General features: G+C 39.1%; 3 protein-coding genes across 3 annotated transcripts; 2 read left to right on the plus strand and 1 right to left on the minus strand.

Moving 5' to 3' along the window:
- Positions 1-63: 63 nt before the first annotated feature.
- PXR1 (telomerase inhibitor) lies at positions 64-1,259 on the plus strand (the record flags this gene model as incomplete). The annotated part of the gene is made up of 3 exons (XM_003833747.1): positions 64-86; positions 145-1,180; positions 1,233-1,259. The coding sequence occupies 3 exons, from the start codon at positions 64-66 to the stop codon at positions 1,257-1,259; spliced, it is 1,086 nt and encodes a 361-aa protein (XP_003833795.1).
- A 1,236-nt stretch (positions 1,260-2,495) lies between these two features.
- Positions 2,496-4,746, plus strand: IAQ61_001937 (uncharacterized protein; the record flags this gene model as incomplete). Its single annotated transcript, XM_003833748.2, has 3 exons — positions 2,496-2,541; positions 2,598-2,833; positions 2,898-4,746. 3 exons carry the CDS (start codon positions 2,496-2,498, stop codon positions 4,299-4,301), a joined length of 1,686 nt encoding a protein of 561 aa, XP_003833796.1. The 3' UTR covers positions 4,302-4,746.
- On the minus strand, positions 4,747-6,802 carry IAQ61_001938 (uncharacterized protein). The gene is made up of 5 exons (XM_003833749.2): positions 5,405-6,802; positions 5,305-5,333; positions 5,154-5,221; positions 5,041-5,098; positions 4,747-4,975 (listed from the first exon to the last, which is right to left on the minus strand). The coding sequence occupies exons 1-5, from the start codon at positions 6,262-6,264 to the stop codon at positions 4,827-4,829; spliced, it is 1,164 nt and encodes a 387-aa protein (XP_003833797.2). The 5' UTR covers positions 6,265-6,802; the 3' UTR covers positions 4,747-4,826.
- Positions 6,803-18,822: the final 12,020 nt, after the last annotated feature.

An 18,822-nucleotide genomic window follows, 5' to 3' on the forward strand; every position in this document is an offset into this window, starting at 1 on the left:
CTTCCGCTTCCGCTTTTCACTTCAGCGAGCAACATTAGGAGAAGAGAAATTCCAGTCGTCAAGATGGGTCTTGCAGCGCCGAAGAAGTATGCACATACGGTTTACGAGCCACCAATACAAATCCCATGGCTAATCGCTGCGCAGTCGCTCGAAAATCTCCAATGATCCCAACAACAACACCTGGGCGAACAATACCTCGCGCTTCGGTCACCGCATATTGGCCAAGCAAGGCTGGAAGCAAGGCGATCATCTCGGTGCTAAAGATGCCTCCCATTCCGCTCACTACACGGTCGCCTCCGCTTCACACATTCGAGTCCTCCTGAAAGACGATAATCTTGGTTTGGGTGCGAAGCGTGGTAGTGAGCGTGCGGAGAACTTTGGTCTTGCAGGCTTGGAAAGTATTCTAGGCAGGCTCAATGGCAACGAAGCAGCAGTCAAGAAGGAAGAGGAGAGGCGGGACGAGATTGAGAAGCGAGCATTTGTCTATCGCAAGTACGGCATGATGAACTTTGTCAGTGGTGGACTTCTCGTGGGTGACAAGATTGTGAGCAAGACGGAATTCAAGGAGGAGCCTGAAGTCGAGGTCGAGGTCAAGACGGAGCCCGAGAGCGACGATAACAGCACGATCAAAAAGGAGAAGAAAGACAAGAAGAGGAAGCGGCTAGAAGTCGAAGCAGTAGAGGTCCGCACCGAGGAGCCAACGTTGAAGCGCAAGAAGAAAAATATGGATCTGCGGGAAGACGTGATGGATGAGGCTGAGGATAGCACAGCCGCGTCGAAGAAGGACAGGAAATCGAGAAAGGAGAAAAGTAAGAAGGCAAAGAAGTCTTGGTCGGAACCAGAGGACCTGCGATCGGCAGCATCGGACCCCGAAGCCCTGACGGACAAGGCAAGACGGAAAGCGGAGAAGAAGGCTCGCAAGGAGGAAAAGAGGCTGAAGAAGGCGGCTAAGAAGGCGGCCAAGGCTGCGAAGAAGGCAAAGGACGAATCTGATGACTCGAGCTCGGAGAGCGAGGAAGAGAGTACAGCATGCTCATCATCGGTTCCCGCGACTGGCACTTCGACACCGGCGACATCGACTGCCGGTCTAGTATATACGCCACGAGGCATGCACGCAGTCAGACAACGGTGGATTCGTCAAAAGAAGGCTGCCACGATGGATGCACAGGCCATGAAAGAGGTATGTTGTGGATTGATGTTGATGGCTGCATCGACACTGACAATGGTCTTAGATTTTCATGATCAAAACACCATCCTAGGGGTGGTCGAGATGGGTGAAAACATGCATAGCGAGGCGTCTGGGAACAACATGGGTGGTGATTGGTGGTGATGATGGAGGAGGGCACCTGTTTTGCACGACGTATTGTACATTGAATTGCTAGCGGTGGCCACTACCGGTGCATGCATGCTCGTTCGGCTTAGGAACGATGATTGTAGAGTAGTGTCTGTGAATAAGGTGATGATGTGCCACATGCCTACGTAGCGGTTGTGGCTTTGCATCGGCGCCACCCAAGCGGGGCGCAGTGAACAAAGTCGACTGTAAGTAGGAGTATTACCGTAGTCCAGAGTAGGTGATACTGCCACTGCATACTCTACCACCGTACTTGCACATCAATGGCCTATCCCAAGTTTGAAGTTGGTATATGTACCGGTACCGTAAGCTGACGTTGGTATTTGCAGGTTGATTCAGCAGGATGGGAGGGGTGGGCGCAGGCAGGGGGGGCTGCATGGACGAATCGGTGAATAAAAAAAGGGCATGATGTGTGGGTAAGAGATTGGATAGTATTGTCTCCGAAAGAGAGGGAAGAAAAGGGAGGAAAGAAAGGTGGGGGAACCCCGCATCCCGCCAGTGACTATGGGGCGTAACTGGAGCTGGGGACATTGCTGGTGTTGTTGTTGTTGTTGTTGTTGTTGTTGTTGTTGTTGTTGGATGCATCATCAGTTCACGGTTCACAAGACTGATTTTGTGTGAATGTCAATGGGGGGGCGCGAGAGGGTGGAGATCCGGTAGGGCAGAGCTGACAGGAGACTGGGCCGGGCACTGGAATTCTAGAAACAGGGATTGTCCACTTTGTTTGCCGAGAGAGCGTTCCTTTGTTCCTTGCATGGGGAACAGACGTTCCAGGGTGAAGACGACTGGGTAGACTACTACGCTCTTTCATCTTGGCACTGGGGGCAGTCAAGTTAGGCTATTATTACATAGTTGGGTAGTTTGGCTTCTAGGTAGATGGGTAAGTAAGTCCATGTACTGTAACTCCTCCTCCTCCTCCTCCTCCTCCTCCTCTCCTTCTTCTTCTTCCTACCAGACTCTATCACCTCGCGCCCCTAAACTCGGCCAACTACAACATTGGAACTCGCGCAATCGCTACGCCTCCTGACGACAACAACGCGGCGCAATCACCCACCAACCATCATTCAACCACTCCCAATCCTCCTCCCCTCTCCACCAAGATCGTCCTGTGTGGCTTAGATTGTACTACTCTTGCCTGCTACCCATGGCGGCAAACGGCAGCATGCGCAGAAAGACTGTCGACGGCCCACGTGAGGCGATGCGCTCTCGCTTTTGTCCCACACGCCTGTGGCTAACAGTCGGATAGCCAGCCTTCACCCGTCCTCGTCGACCTCGTCGCATAGCACACAGACGCCCGAATCCTCCCCCATCGACCCTTTGCCCGCCCAATTGGCCGTCAAGATGCCCTCGGCCACACTGCCTGCACGAAATGGCCTGCCCGCGATGCACAGGAAGCAGTCGTCGCCTATGATGCCACCCTTCATGGTCTCTGCGCCAGGCAAAGTCATAGTCTACGGCGAGCACGCCGTCGTCCATGGAAAGGTACGCTCGGCGCTGGCAAGCATGACGCGGCCGTAGTCTATTGCTGCTAACACGCTGTATACAGGCCGCCATCGCCGCCGCCATCTCTCTGCGCTCCTACCTCCACGTCTCCTTCCTCTCCAAGTCCAACCGAACCGTCCAGTTGCGCTTCCCAGACATCCAGATGGAACACACATGGAATATCGACGAGCTGCCATGGGATACCTTCACCATGCCGGGCAAGAAGAAGTACTACTACGATTCCGTCACCTCGCTAGACCCCGACTTCATGGCTGCCATACAGCCCTTTATCGACCAAGTATCGCCAAAGGCCCCCGAGTCGATACGCAAGATCCACCACGCCTCGGCCTGTTCCTTCCTATACCTCTTCCTCTCGCTCGCGTCGCGCAAAGTCCCGCCGTGCGTCTACACACTGCGATCCACCATCCCGATTGGCGCGGGCCTGGGTAGCAGCGCCAGTATCTCCGTCTGTCTGAGCACAGCGCTGCTCCTGCAAATACGCGCACTCAGCGGGCCCCACCAGGACCAGCCGCCACAAGAGTGTGAACTTAACATCGAGCGCATCAACCGCTGGTCATTTGTCGGTGAGATGTGCATACACGGAAATCCATCAGGCGTGGACAACACAGTCTCCTCGGGCGGCAAGGCATTGCTGTTCCAGCGGAGAGAAGGCAAGCCACCCCTCGTCGTGCCAATACACAGCTTCCCCGAACTCCCCCTCCTCCTCGTAAACACACGGCAATCGCGCAGCACAGCCACCGAAGTCGCAAAAGTCGCCCACCTCCGACAGATCCACCCAGCTCTGACGGAGAACATCCTCAACGCCATCGGCCTCGTCACCGAGTCCGCACACAAGCTACTCACCTCTCCCGACTTCGACCCCACTTCCCACGCCTCACTCAAGTTCCTCGGCGAACTCGTCACCATCAACCACGGCCTCCTCGTCTCCCTGGGCGTCTCCCACCCCAAGCTCGAACGCATCCGCGAACTCATCGACCACACCGGCATCGGCTGGACCAAACTCACAGGCGCCGGCGGAGGCGGCTGCGCCATCACCATCCTCAAGCCCCAGCCCCCCGCCCTCGCCAACGGCACCCACGACCTCTCCTCGGACGACTCGGACGCCTCGTCCGAAGCCGACGCCGACTGCAACGCCTCCATCATCTCCAACGGCACCAAGCTCAAGTACAAGATTCTCGACTCGCTCGAGCTCAAGCTCGAAAACGAGGGGTTTGAAAAGTTTGAAACTACACTGGCTGGCGATGGTGTCGGCGTCTTGTGGCCTGCCGTCTTGCACAATGGGAACGAGGAGGAGGGCGGCGAGGAAATCGACCAGGAAAAGTTTCTAAAGGCTGAGGGGAATGTCGGGATTGAACGGCTTGTTGGGGTGGCTAGTTCGAGGCGCAAGGGGTTGAGTGAGGTTAGGGAGGGGTGGAAGTTTTGGCGGCCGTGGGAGGGCCGGGCGTGATTTGCGGGCAGGGAAATCCTTTTTTTTTCTTCCTCTTCTTTTCCTTTTTTCTTCTTTTCTTTACAAAGAGAGATGGTTTTTTGGGGAGAGATGGGAGGGGCTTGAAACTTTTTTTCTTTTCCCCTCGCCTTTCTTGCTTTCTCTCTCTCTCTCTCTCTCTCTCTCTTTCTCTCTTCCCCCTTTTATATATATGCGCGCACGCACTTTAGGGTTTTAGACCTATTATTTTATTTAGTATTTTTTTTTCTTTCGCATTGTTGAGTTTTGTTCTTGTTGACTTTGCTGTGTTCTTTTCTAATGTATGGACGTTTGAATATATATATATATATGTGTGTGTGTGTGTGATTGTAAGAGAGAGGGAGACGAGGGGATACAGAATGCGCATATTCACATGTGGACATGATGTTCAATCACAAATTTCAATGTACTTCCATCTACTACCAATATAACCGCTTCTATCACTCCTGCCATTACAACCACACCACCACCACCAAAAACCCCCATTAACAACAACATCCCTGCCCCTCACGTAAACGGCACAAACCGAAACCTCACAACCACGACATCCTCTCTACGCGGATGATCCGCCAAAAACGCCGCTTCATTGCGTGTCTGGTGCAAGCAGCCGTTCTGGCAGTCTGCGTAGTCGAGGATTTGTGTGACGGGGAGGGGGGCTGGATTAGGGGGGGTGGGTTAGCGGGGTTGGGAAGAATGTAGGGAAGGGAAGGGGGATACGTACAGTTGTCTGGGTTGATGAGGGTGGAGGTGAGGTAGCCACAGGTGAGGTCGAGGGTCCACTGGTGGGGGGGTTAGATTGATATCATGGGGGGAGGATGGGGGGAAGGAGCTTACGACTGAGGCTTGGATGGGGAAATTGTTGTCTGCGGAGAGGCCGTCTAGGCCGAGGACGTTGGGGGGGACTTGGGGGTTTGGGTTAGATGGGATTTTATGAATTATTTTTGATCATTGAGGGGAGGGGGATGGAGGTGGCTGTTGAACGTACCAAGGGTGACTACTGTCGTAGATGAATAACTAGATGTAGAGCAAAAGAATTAGTAATCTGAAAACAAGGCAGCATTCCAAGGAATGAAAAAAAAACATACCCGTATAACCCCAGAAGATCCGAGAGCTGAAAGCTACCAGCCGTCCCAAGATATCCAGGTTGAATATTAGAGCCCTCTACATTCATGAGCTCGAGAGCAACACCGTTGGGGTTGCTGCAGTCTGGTGCGGTGTAGGTTGCTTTGACGACCAAGGCCCTGTCCAGCGGACTCTTTTGGAAAATGTTGTATGGCCAGATGTCGAGGTTGATGTAGCCGAGTTCCACGTCTGTGTTGGAGTCGAGGATTTGTATGTGGCCGTATACTTCGAGGTCGCTGCCGCAGGTGAAGAGAGAGGGGAGGCCGTTGGATGAACAGGTACCTGGTGCTGAGGGGGGATTTGGGTTTGGATTGGGGCTGGGGGTTGGATAGGGATCTGGAGTTGGGTTGGGGTCTGGGGTCGGGTGGGGATCAGGAACGGGGTATGGGTAGTGAGTCGGATCAGAAGAAGGGTATGGGTATGATGGTTCAGTGGGATATGACTCTGGGTCGCAAGACCTGTCGTAGAAAAGGTACTTGCTTCCCTCGTACGGCACAAAGGTCTCCAACGTGTCGTAGTCATAGAGGACACAGGCTCCTTTACCCACTGCATAACTGATGCAACGCGATGTCAGCAGACATTGGAATCTGCATTCATCCAACGTTCGGATCCTCGAATCCTGCTGGACGTCGTATGGCTTATTCAGATAGTCATAGCCACGGATGCCGCAGAACGTGGGGTGTGGAGTGTACGGCAGAGCGGCGGTGCCCAGGAAGAGCAGAGAAGCAACAGCAGTGGTAACGAATTGCATGTTGAAGATGTGTCCAAGACAGTGTTGGTAGAGTCTATGCAGGCAACCATGTGCCCTTCTATACCTTGACATGCAGATCTCACCCTAGTTGGCACAATGGCCTATTGTACCCGATTCGGTGAGGGTTCCCATTGTTCGAGTTGCATTCGATATATTGAGTTGGTCATTGATTAACGTTTGTCAGATGGATAGTGAAACCTGAGCAAGGTCGACGGATGCGGTAGCTACAAAAGATATGGAACGTTGATGCGAAGCAGATCCGGCTCGTAGAAGGAGCGAAGCGTGATAATTGCATCGATTTCTTTTCCATTGGAGTCTGATTGACAGCTGGGATCTGCATGCTAAGAGTGCAGTAAAGCGGAGAGGACATCCGGTCATGTAACACAAGCCCACATGCGTCTACTGTGTGTAAGGAGCTCGGGCCCGCAATATGCTGAATGCGTTCGAATGCAAGGCTTCAGCTCAGCTCCTCAAGATACAGATAGAGACAGACAGAATTCGTCGTAAAGTAGCGTCACGGCCATGTAGTAGTGAAGCAGTGAAAGTGAAAGTGAAAGTGAGAGACATGTGGAAGGTTAGCTATGTGATGTATATAGATAGTCTTGTGATTAGATTAGCAGTAAGGAGGCAGAATGATTGGGGGGCAGTAACGTGATCCACCACCGAGCGCCCACCCCTACTAAGCGCCCACTTAGTACTAAGTTACTAACACTAAAATTCACCACCTACTAAATAACGATATTGCGCTACCTATAATAGCTATTATTATAAGATTTTTTAAAGTTATAATTATTAGATTTATTAGAGTAGATTAGATAGTTTAAATTATATAAGTAGCTTTTTAAGGGGTCTAATTAGACACCTATACTATAATATTACCTCTACTACTATATTATTTTATAGGCTCTTTCTTAACTATCTTAGCTAGTATAATAATACAAGGTATAAGGATTTAGTTTTTACTTATTAAAGATATTTTAATATTATTGTAGAGTTACTTATTTAGTTATTTAGTAGTTTTTTACTTTGTTTAGCCGCGTCCCTTATAACAAAGAGTAATAATAGCGTAGCGTGTAGGAACGCTATATTCGTTTTCGTGCGTTAGCTAAGGCATCCTATAGGCGTAAGGTTGCCAAAAGTGCGTTAAAAAGCTATATGTAGAAATAGAGATTACTAAAGTTAGGAATAATTTAGGAGATAGATTATTAGATTGTCTCTACTAGAATTAGACTTATATATACAGAGCTTTAGCTACCCTTACTAGAAGGTGTATAATTAGTAAACCTTCCTTACTAGAGCTTCTTCTTTTTATTAGGTACTTAGTAGTAAGCTAGTAGTTAATTAGATAGTAGGTTATATATAGGTATTAACTAGGATTTAATTAGGATTAATTAAGATTAAAATACTATATAATCTAGTTATTATCCCACCTATAACACACCCTCTAGGTATAGGTAGATCTTTATTATAGTTACACGCGTAGTTAGTAGTTAGTATAGCTAATTAGGGCGTTATATATCTAAAGGGTTAAATTAGCGCACCTTTTAGATACTAGATTAGGGCTAGCGCGCTTTCCTTATTAGCCCTACGCGCTTACGCGCTAATATTATTTAGACTAAGCTCTAGACTTTATTTACCTAACTATAATTTTTACTATAGCTTAAATTATAAGATTATATAACTAAAGATCTAAACTATACCTATATCCCTACTAATCTATATCTTAGTTAAAATTAAAATCTACTACTTATACTTATTCTACCTACGCTACTTTTAATCCCTTTTATACTACTAAAGCTACTACTACTAAGGCTACTAAAAAGGCTAAGTATATAGCTACTGTGGAAATTTAGATTACTAAGGTTAGGAATAATTTAGGAGATAGATTATTAGATTATATCTACTATAATTGTACTTATATATATAGAGCTTTAGCTACCCTTACTAAAAGGTAAATAATTAGTAAACCTTCCTTACTAGAGCTTCTACTTTTTATTAGGCACTTAGTAGTAAGCTAGTAGTTAATTAGATAGTAGGTTATATAAGGGTATTAATTAGGATTAATTAGATTAAGATACTCTATAATCTAGTTAATATCCCTCTTATAATACACCCCCTAAGTATAGGTAGATCTTTTATTATTATAGTTACGCTTATAGTTAGTAGGTAGTGTAGCTAATTAGAGTGTTATATATCTAAAGGGTTAAATTAGCTTACCCTTTAGATACTAACTAGTATACCTTCTTTATTTAGCCTATACTTATATATATAAATATTATCTAGACTAAGCTTTATAACTCTATCTACCTAACTATAATCTTTACTATAGCTTAAATTATAAGATTATATAACCTTAAAAATCTAAACTATACTTATATCTCTACTAATTTATATTTTAGTTAAAGTTAAAAACTACTACTTATACTTACTCTACCTATACTACCTTTATTACCTTCTATATAGCTAAAGCTATAGTTACTAAAGCTACTACTACTAAAGAAGAATATACTACTACTAAGTATAAGGCTATTATAAAGTATATAGTAGCTAAGTATATAGCTACTACTACTACTATTAAGATTAAGAAGCTAAGGAAGGGCGCTCCTACTCTAGCTCTTACTACTCTAGCTCTAACTCTAGCTCCTACTCCTCCCTAGACCCTACTCTATATCCCTACTCCTACTCCTACTCCCTTTCTAGCTCCTAAGGAGACCCTAAGATCCTCCTATTATAGAGAGCCTAGTATTTATTATACTAAAACTTATCTAAATTATTTATACTCTATACTCTTTAATAAGTCTAATAGTAAATACTATAACTCTTCTAGTAGAGGGACTTAGTACTAGTAGTACTTCTCTAGGTATAGCTATATCCTAATATATATAATCTATATAAGAATTTTTCCTTTATAATACTTAGTAAGATCTATATTAATAAACTAATAGCTCTAAGCTTACCTAATATTCTATACTATCCTTCCTAGTAAGAAAGTAAGTAGGTAAGAGCTAAGACCTTTTTAAGAATAAGAAGTAAAGGGTCTTAGTGCTCCTTAAGGAGAGTAAGGCTAAGTAGTAGGAGCTAGTAAAAGCTACTACTACTACTACTAAGCTTGCACGTAAGGCTAATACTATAGCTAAGGGCGCCTAGAGCTCCTTATTAGAAAATAAGGACTCTAGCTTCTCTAAGGTTCCCCCTATAGATCCTAGGTTAGGGTAACCTAGGTAGCTCCCTATAGACTCTAAGGCACGCTTCTTACGCGTAATAGAGCTCTTTAGAGAAGCTACCTAGTTAATAATAGAGAGGTAGGCTATAGTTAATTATTCTTATATTATATATTAATAGATCTTATATACTACCTTACTTTAATTAATACTATATAATATATACTCTACTATTATATAACTTTAGGTACTTCCTAAACCTTATAAATTATTATATAGTTAGGTTTTTAGTAAGCTTATTAGCTAGTATATTACTAGTAGGTAGGTAGGTAATATAGAAAGATCCCTTTGTATACTCTTGCCTAAGCCACATGTTTTAAATATCTACATAGCGCAGCTTAGTAGTAATCCTTTTATTGTTGCCTACTACTAACCTAATAGTTTATTAATTATTACAATTAATTATCTAGGTAGTATCTAAAGTAAGGTGTATTTTAGTTAAAAAGCGTTTTAACACTATTGCTTCTTTACTTACTTGCTTAAGCGTAAGGAGCTCTGCCTTAGTAGTTAACGTAGTAACAGTTGCTTATTAAGCTACCTTCTAAATAATAGGTCCTCTAAAGAGCGTAATTAGGTATCTATATAATAATTACTAAGTATTAATATTATTAGTAAATAATATATTACTATATATTATAAGCTTATTAGGATCCCTATTCCTATATTAGATTAATTAGTATTAAGTTTAGTATAGATAGATAATTACTTAATTAACCGCATTAAAGTATTATTTAGATAGGTTAGTAAGGTATTAGGAGAGCTAGGAGGCTACATAGGTAATATTAGGGCGCACTATAATTAAGGTGTACAGGATTAATCCAACGCGCTCCTAATAGTCCTTAATCTCCTTTTTAGTAGCTTCTCTAGTGCTCTTTTTAATGTCTTTACTTAATAGTAGTATAGTAGGGAATTTTCCTATCTCTACTAGATTAAATTTCTTTATAATCTTGTTAATGTATTTATTATAAACAAGCGTTATTATCTGTCTCTTTCTATCCTAGATTACTCTTACCCCTAGAAACTAGCTTACAGGTCCCTTCTCTTCTATAGTATATCTTTGCTTTAGAGCTTAGATAACTTTATAAGCTTAGCTTGCGTAGTTTTAGTGATAGAGCGATAGGATATCGTCCACATAGAATATTAACAAGATACTACAATCTCTGTTAAAGAATAGGCATAGCTTCTCTTTAGAAGTAATAAGCTTATTTTCTTAGAGTGTAGTTAAGAGCTTGTTATACTATAATAATAGTAAGTCTTTTAATCTATATAGAGCTTGTTTAAGCTTAACGCACTTCCTAGGTATTTAATATCCTTTAGGTAGCTCGCAGATAACTATAGGGTGTTAATCCCTTAAGGCGTTAAGAAAAGCTCTAACAATGTTATATTAATATATCTTAAGGTTAAACTTAGCTCTAATAGCTATTATAGTCCTAAAGGTTTAAGCTACTAGGGTAGCTATATAGGTTAAATAAATTACGTTAGTAAGCTATAGATCTCCTCTTACTACTATCCTTACTTTATACTTAATTAGGTAACTATCCTAATTAAGCTTATATATAAACACCTATTTAAGTAGGAGTAGATAATCTCCCTTAGTTAGCCTATTAATCTCCTCCTAGGTACTAGCTTTTAGTAGAGTATTAATTTCTTTATATACTACGTCTCTAAATTACTATCCTATTTAGTAGTTATAGAGATCCTTCTATTATTTTAGCTCTTTTTATAGAGCGTCCTAGTGCGTATTTCTTTTAGGGTTTTTAGGAGATTTGCTCCCTATTACTACTATAATTATAGCATAGATTATAGTATTTAGTTTAGGATATACTAAAAGATTATATAAGGGATTTCTAATTAGATCTATATCTAATAGATCTATTACTATATATATCCCTATACTTATAGAGCCTCCTAGTAGTTTATTAGGGTCCTATCCCTAAGCTTGCTTACTAATATATATTAGTAGTAGTCCTTTAACTTATAGTTTTCTACTTCTTCTAGGAGCTCTAGGTGCCACTTATAAGGGATCTATAGGAGATATAGAATCTAGTTCTAAAGTAGGTAGGTAGGAGCTCTACTTACTACCCCTATAAGAGCTAGATAGGGTGCCCTTACCTATCTCTATGCTCTTATAGAGTGACCTACTAATAGCACTCTCCCCTCTAGGTCTTTCCTAGGAGCTACCTATTATAGTGTTAAAGTAAGTTAGATTACTACTATCTTAGGTAGTAAGACCCTAATCTATAACCTATATAGATCCTTTATCTCCTATACTAAAGTTTAGTTCTAGTATTAGTTTAGGAGTTTAGAGCCCTATTAGCTTAGGGGACTTTATATAGATCCTTTGTGCCAAGCTAGCTATACTTAGTACCCACGCTAGAGGTGTCTACTTAGGGGGTTGTAAATTACTAGGCTAGCCTAATTATCTACCTTCTCTAGCTCTACCCTACCCCCTAGCTCCTACACTAGGTTTAGTCCTTCTTACTTACTAGACTCCTTATATTACTCTACTATAATATAAAGCTAATTAAAGATATTAAGCTCTTTATATACTTCTCCTATATTATAGATCTTATCTTTACTAATAACGTTAACTATCTTTTAAGCCTCTAACTATTAAAGCTACTCTAGATCTTCCTCTTTATAGAAAAGATCCTTATTAAAGGTAATATTCTATATTATAATAATCTAATTAAGTAAGGGGATCTATATCCTATATATATTAGATACTCTATATCCTACTAGATATCTAATATAACCCTAAGGGTTCACCTTAAAAACCCTCTTATAACGCCTAGCTACTTAATCTCTATTAAGGGGGTAAGCTTAATAGCTATAGGCGTATATTCTGCTCTAATTAGGGTAGAGATTAGTAGTTGCCTCCCTTATCTACTCTAGTTGCTACTACCTAAAGTATCTAGTAAACTAATAATCTAGCACTTTATTAGGTAATATTATATTATAAGTATAGGACAGGCTTATATTATAGAGCTAAGTTACTGCTTTAATAATTTTAGGCTAGAGCTTTGTTAGTAGGTTAGCACTAATCCTTATTTTAATTAATTTCGTTATAATCTCCTGCCCTACTCTTTCTACTCCTCTATTAGGTTTATAGGTATATATAAGTAAGCTCTTAATCTTAATACTATTATTAGCTACCTAGATCTAAAAGCAAGATTTGCCACGCTAAGGGAGCGTTATAATATTATTATCTTATATTATCTTAACTATACTAAGTTTATATTAGTTAAGTATTAAGCTCTTAAAATCTTTAAACACCTATATAATCTTATTAAGGTTTTTAGCTTATAGTAGATAGGTATAAAGCTTTCCTAAGTAGTCGCACTTTAATACTAAGATCTATTACTTATAAGTTATACCTATTAGCATGTTAAATAGATCCTATAATACCTAGTAGTATAGACGTAGTAATCTTTCCCTTAGTTATCTTAATATAACCTATTAGGCATGTGTAATAGCGTAGTACTTGCATTTGCTCCTAGGAGTTCCTTTAATCCTAATATTTATTACTAACTTAACTAGAGCTTTAAGCGCCTTAGGTCCTAAATAGCCTAATTATTAGTGCTAAAGCTCCTTACTATTATATCTTAGGTAAGTTATCTAGGATTATTAGGGTTGTTTAGGCACTATACTTTAGATTATTTAATAAGGGGTAGAGGGCTTGTATTCTAGGAAAGTTAAGTTAAACTTGCGTAGTAACTTAGCTAATATAACGCTCTTTTCTAATAATCTAAATTATAAGGTGGTATCTAGTGTTATAGACTGGCCTTAAGGGAGAATGCAATAAGCGTTGATAATAGTATTTAGTATCTTAAAGGAGAGGTAAGCCCTCTGCGCCTTTTTATAGGTGTGCAATATGTTTGCTTAGTAGTAGTGTTAGACTTAGTCTATCTTGTGTTAGACCTAGGCTTAGGCATAAGCCTAAGCCCTTTATATACCCCTAACCTTCCCTATAAACTATTATAAAATTATCTTTCTAGGGGTCTAGGGTTATATCTTTATACCCTATAATCTATTTTAGGCTTTATTTCTATATATTCTTAGGTTTTATTATTATATCTTCATATTCCTTCCTAATTTATAATAGGCCTATATATTAAGTAGTACGCGCGCGTGGCGTCTATGCGCTTATTTTAGCACCCTACTATAAAAGTTCTAATATAGCTATCCCCCCCCTACTATAAATTTCCTAAACTTACTTTATTATATAATAGATTTTCCCTACTAATTAGCCCTCTCTCTACCCTCTCTATATTAATCCTACCTATCTAGCCTCTATTATATCCTTATCTACTGCTACTAGTGCTAGTAGTAGGGATCTACTATAAGGTAGTTAGACCCCGCGCTAGGCCTACTAAGATAAGGTGCGTACTTCTAATATTCTCCCTATATTTCCTATACTAACTTTTACTTAGCACACATCTCCCTAAACACAGCTACTTAGTAGCTTTATTATTTCTAGTAACTTAGATAATAAGGAGTATAATAGTAGCTTTATAAAGCTACTTCCCTATAATTAGTATATTAACTAGCTTTATCTCTTTAGTAAGTGTAACTATTAGGAAGGTAGTAGTAAGTTCCCCTTAATTTTTATTTTCTTTATAGCAAGTTCTAACTATATCTAGGGCGCTTATATAAGTCCTACTATTATAGCTACAAGAGTTATACTTAGTTAGAAGCTATCCTTACTAATAATCCTAATATTTACTAAGCCCTCTATAACTAGCTTTAGTTTTATTATAGTTACTAGGAGGATCGCCTTTATATTATAAAGAAGGGGACCCTTAGTACTTTTATAGGGAAACCTACTAAAGGCACCTATTACTAGTTTGTGCTATAGTTCTACTAGCTCTACTATTATTTTAAGGATCTTATATTAAGGGCTTAAACTAATAATACTATTACTCTACTTGCCCCTACTACCTACTTGCGCGCCTATAATTAGTATTAGCTTAGTACTATTATTTTATCTACTACTAGTGCTCTAGTATTTCTACTTTAGTCTACTATTACACCTTTATATAGTAGTTATAGCAATAATAATATTATATAGCTTGCTACTACTACTAGTATTACCTTCTAGCGTATTAACTAGTGTATAAATAAGACCTAGGCCTAAACTAACCTTTGTATTAATAAGCTTAAGAGCGCTACTAAGCACACTACCTATAGTATTAAGACTCTTATTATTAGTATTAATTTTCCCTTGTTCCCTTTATATCTATTCTAACGTTTACTTTCTTTAGGCCTAGGGTGCTGCGTGTTAGCAAGCTATTAAAGTACTACCCTCCTCCTGCTACTGCTACTACTGCCACTTATACTTATTAACTAAGTCTTCCCCTACTTACGCTACGCGTAAGTGTTACTACTATTACTAAGAGATATAGAGGCGTTAGAATAATATAAATAATAGTTTAGGGGGGGCTAGGGGGGGGTTAGTTATAGATAGTAATAGTATAGATACTATTATAGACTGGCCTTAAGGGAGAATGCAATAAGCGTTGATAATAGTATTTAGTATCTTAAAGGAGAGGTAAGCCCTTAGCGCCTTTTTATAGGTGTGCAATATGTTCGCTTAGTAGTAGTGTTAGACTTGGTCTATCTTGTGTTAGACCTAGGCTTAGGTATAAGCCTAAGCCCTTTACATACCCCTAACCTTCCCTATAACCTATTATAAAATCGTCTTTCTAGGGGTCTAGGGTTATATCTTTGTACCCTATAATCTATTTTAGGCTTTATTTCTATATATTCTTAGGTTTTATTATTATATCTTTATTCCTTCCTAATTTATAATAGGCCTATATATTAAGTAGTACACGCGTGTAGCATCTATACGCTTATTTTAGCATCCTACTATAAAAGTTCTAATATAGCTATCCCCCCCCTACTATAAATTTCCTAAACTTACTTTATAATATAATAGATTTTCCCTACTAATTAGCCCTCTTTCTACCTTCTCTATGTTAATCCTGCCTATCTAGCCTCTATTATATCCTTGTCTACCGCTACTAGTACTAGTAGTAGGGATCTACTATAGGGCAGTTAGACCCTATACTAGGCCTACTAAGATAAGGTGCGTACTTCTAGTGTTCTCCCTATATTTCCTGCACTAACTTTTGCTTAGCACACGCCTCCCTAAACACAGCTACTTAGCAGCTTTATTATTTCTAGTAACTTAGATAATAAGGAGTATAATAGTAGCTTTATAAAGCTACTTCCCTATAATTAGTATATTAACTAGCTTTATCTCTTTAGTAAGTATAACTATTAGGAAGGTAGTAGTAAGTTTCCCTTAATTTTTATTTTCTTTATAGTAAGTTCTAACTATATCTAGGGCGCTTATACAAGTCCTACTATTATAGCTATAAGACCTATACTTAATTAGAAGCTATCCTTACTAATAATCCTAATATTTGCTAAGCCCTTTATAACTAGCTTTAGTTTTATTATAGTTACTAGGAGGATTACCTCTATATTGCAAAGAAGGGGACCCTTAGTACCTTTATAGGGAAACCTACTAAAGGCACCTATTACTAGTTTGTGCTATAGTTCTACTAGCTCTACTATTATTTTAAGGATCTTATATTAAGGGCTTAAACTAATAACGCTATTACTCTACTTGCCCTTACTACCTACTTGCGCGCCTATAATTAGTATTAGCTTAGTGCTATTATTCTATCTACTACTAGTGCTCTAGTATTTCTACTTTAGTCTGCTGTTACGCCTTTATATAGTAGTTATAGCAATAATAATATTATATAGCTTACTACTACTACTAGTATTACTTTCTAGCGTATTAACTAGTGTATAAATAAGACCTAGGCCTAAACTAACCTTTATATTAAGAAGCTTAAGAGCGCTGCTAAGCGCACTACCTATAGTATTAAGACTCTTATTATTAGTATTAATTTTCCCTTATTCCCTTTATATCTATTCTAATATTTACTTTCTTTAGGCCTAGGGTGCTACGCGTTAGTAAGCTATTAAAGCACTACCCTCCTCCTACTACTACTACTACTGCTTGTACTTATTAACTAAGTCTTCCCCTACCTGCAACACGCGCAAGCGTTACTACTATTACTAAGAGACGTAGAGGTGTTAGAATAACATAAACAATAGTTTAGGGGGGGCTAAGGGGGGGTTAGTTATAGATAGTAATAGTATAAATACTACTACCTAATTATTAGCTATATTATAAAACTTTAGTAGTAGGGCACTTACTTAGAGTGTTATTAAGATAAATAAAAGATATCTCTAATACCTTTCTACTTCTTAATTATAACAAAGGTCTAAGTTATTATTCTAGTTTCCTTTTACCCTTACTTCCTAGCTTTTATACGTATTAGGCTATTATTATGCGTGGCATCCCTATACTATTCCTTAAACCTATCTAGAGCCTTAGCATCCTGCACTACCTCTAATAGGTGCTATATTAGATTAATATACCCCCTCTATTTTACTAGGACTTAATACTTTCCTTTTCCTCTTATATTCTTTATATAAAGGATCTCTTCTACTTCCTATTTATCTAGCGTTATATCTTTATTTTCTAGAGTAACTATTAGACCTAGTTATAAGTCCTAAAGCTTCTAGCTTAGTAGCAGGTTATTAGTAGCTCTCTCTAGCAGATCTATATATATAGTCTTATATAAGTTCCCTAGTAAATCTAATACTACTATAAGTAGAGTAGGGACTTCTATTACTCTATACTTTACCTATAGCTAGTTAAACTTTTTACTTAATTAGTTTATCTTTATATTACGTATTATAAACTAAACTATATTACCTTTTAGGAACTTTTTAGCTAGGTATTAGGACTAGTTTATTACTTCCTATTATTATTACTATTAGAATATAATAGTAGCTTGCGCTAGCTCTACACCCCTCTATAGGTGTGATAAGAATGTTACAGCCTCTCTATAAGGATTCTTAGGCTTTACTAGTAGTAATATTATCTTTTATAGCATGTCTATAGTATACTTATTTAAAAGTAGATTTAGGCTAATACTAGTTATACTAGAGTCCCTATTATTAAGTGTAAGTTAGTAGGCTAGTAGATAATTAGGCTAGTTAGTCTGCTTAAAGCATACTATTATACGCAGCACTACCTATACTTCTTAGTTTGCCTGCTCTGTCCCGCTGTCTATCTAGGGGTAGTATATAGTAGATAGTAACTAGTTTATCTTTATTATCTAGTATAACATTATCTAGAAGGATCCTAACTAGTCTAAACCTTAGTTAGTAATAATAGAGGATAGAAAGCCCTAGAACTACTACTAGTTATCCTAGAAGATCCTTGCATAATAATTAGCTACTATAGAGACTATTGCTTTAAGCTAAATATATTTAGATAATCTGTTAGTAATAACTAATAAGGACTAGGGTTTGCTATTATCTTTTATAGGTAGGTTAACTATAAAATCTATAGATATTTAGGACTAGTATTATAACGCGACTAGTATAGGTTATAATAGACCCTATTAGCACTTCTAGGAGATATAAGCACTATAATAATAGTAGTTTTAAATATACTACGTAATATCTCCTAATATTCTATCCTAATAATAGTCGCGGCGCAGTATTTAAAATATTATATTCTTTCCTAGATATCCTACTAAACCTAATTTATATGCTTGCTATATAACTATAGTTATAAGGGGTTCCTATATTAGTAACTAAATAATACCCCTTTAGAGCAAAGTACTATATACGCTAATTATATAGTCCCTAATCTATTACTTTGTATTAGCTAAAACTAGGAAAGACCTAGCGCCTTTCTAAACTATATTAAGATATACTTAGTATATCTTATCTTCTAGTACCGCTTTATCCTATAGTATCTGTATATATAGGTTAGCAAAGAGGCTAGCGCCCTTTAGTAACTTAGACGCCTCCTCTACTTCTAATACTATAACCTAAATTAATTTAGGGCGCATTACTAACTATAGTATTACTTTAGAGGAGTTTAAATCTTATAGTTACCTACTTAAGGTATTAGGTTATCCTATAAGATAGCTAGGCCTGTACTATAGGATATACTAATATTTTAAAAGTTCCTCTACCTAGTAGCACTATTACTTACTTAAGCTTTAAAGGCTAGTAAAGTACTCTAAGTTTTTATAGTCTATAAATATTATAAATAGCTTATAAATACTCTATAACTCTACTAACTAACTTTTAAGATACTTAATAATAGCAAGTAATTCCTTATTATATATAGTGTAGTTTTGTCTCTCTAGTATTAGTACTATAGAGTAGTAAGTAACTAGGCGCTAGACGCCCCTAACTTTTTATAATAAGCAACCCCTAAGAGTATATCCTAAATAGTCTACTTCTAATAATATTTCTTTAGCTAGGTCCTATTATATTAATACTAGTCCTAATATAAACA

The sequence above is a fragment of the Plenodomus lingam genome (assembly GCF_022343315.1).
Source record: "Plenodomus lingam strain CAN1 chromosome Unknown contig_13, whole genome shotgun sequence".
NCBI lineage: Eukaryota > Fungi > Ascomycota > Dothideomycetes > Pleosporales > Leptosphaeriaceae > Plenodomus > Plenodomus lingam.

Excerpts from the sequence above, each read along its gene's own strand:
- IAQ61_001938 (XM_003833749.2), bottom strand. The coding sequence starts at position 6,264 with ATGTCAAGGTATAGAAGGGCACATGGTTGCCTGCATAGACTCTACCAA. Across the intron at positions 5,334-5,404 it reads GATCTTCTGGGGTTATACGG|TTATTCATCTACGACAGTAG; the intron begins GTATGTTTTTTT and ends CTCTACATCTAG. Across the intron at positions 5,222-5,304 it reads TACGACAGTAGTCACCCTTG|TCCCCCCCAACGTCCTCGGC; the intron begins GTACGTTCAACA and ends CAAACCCCCAAG.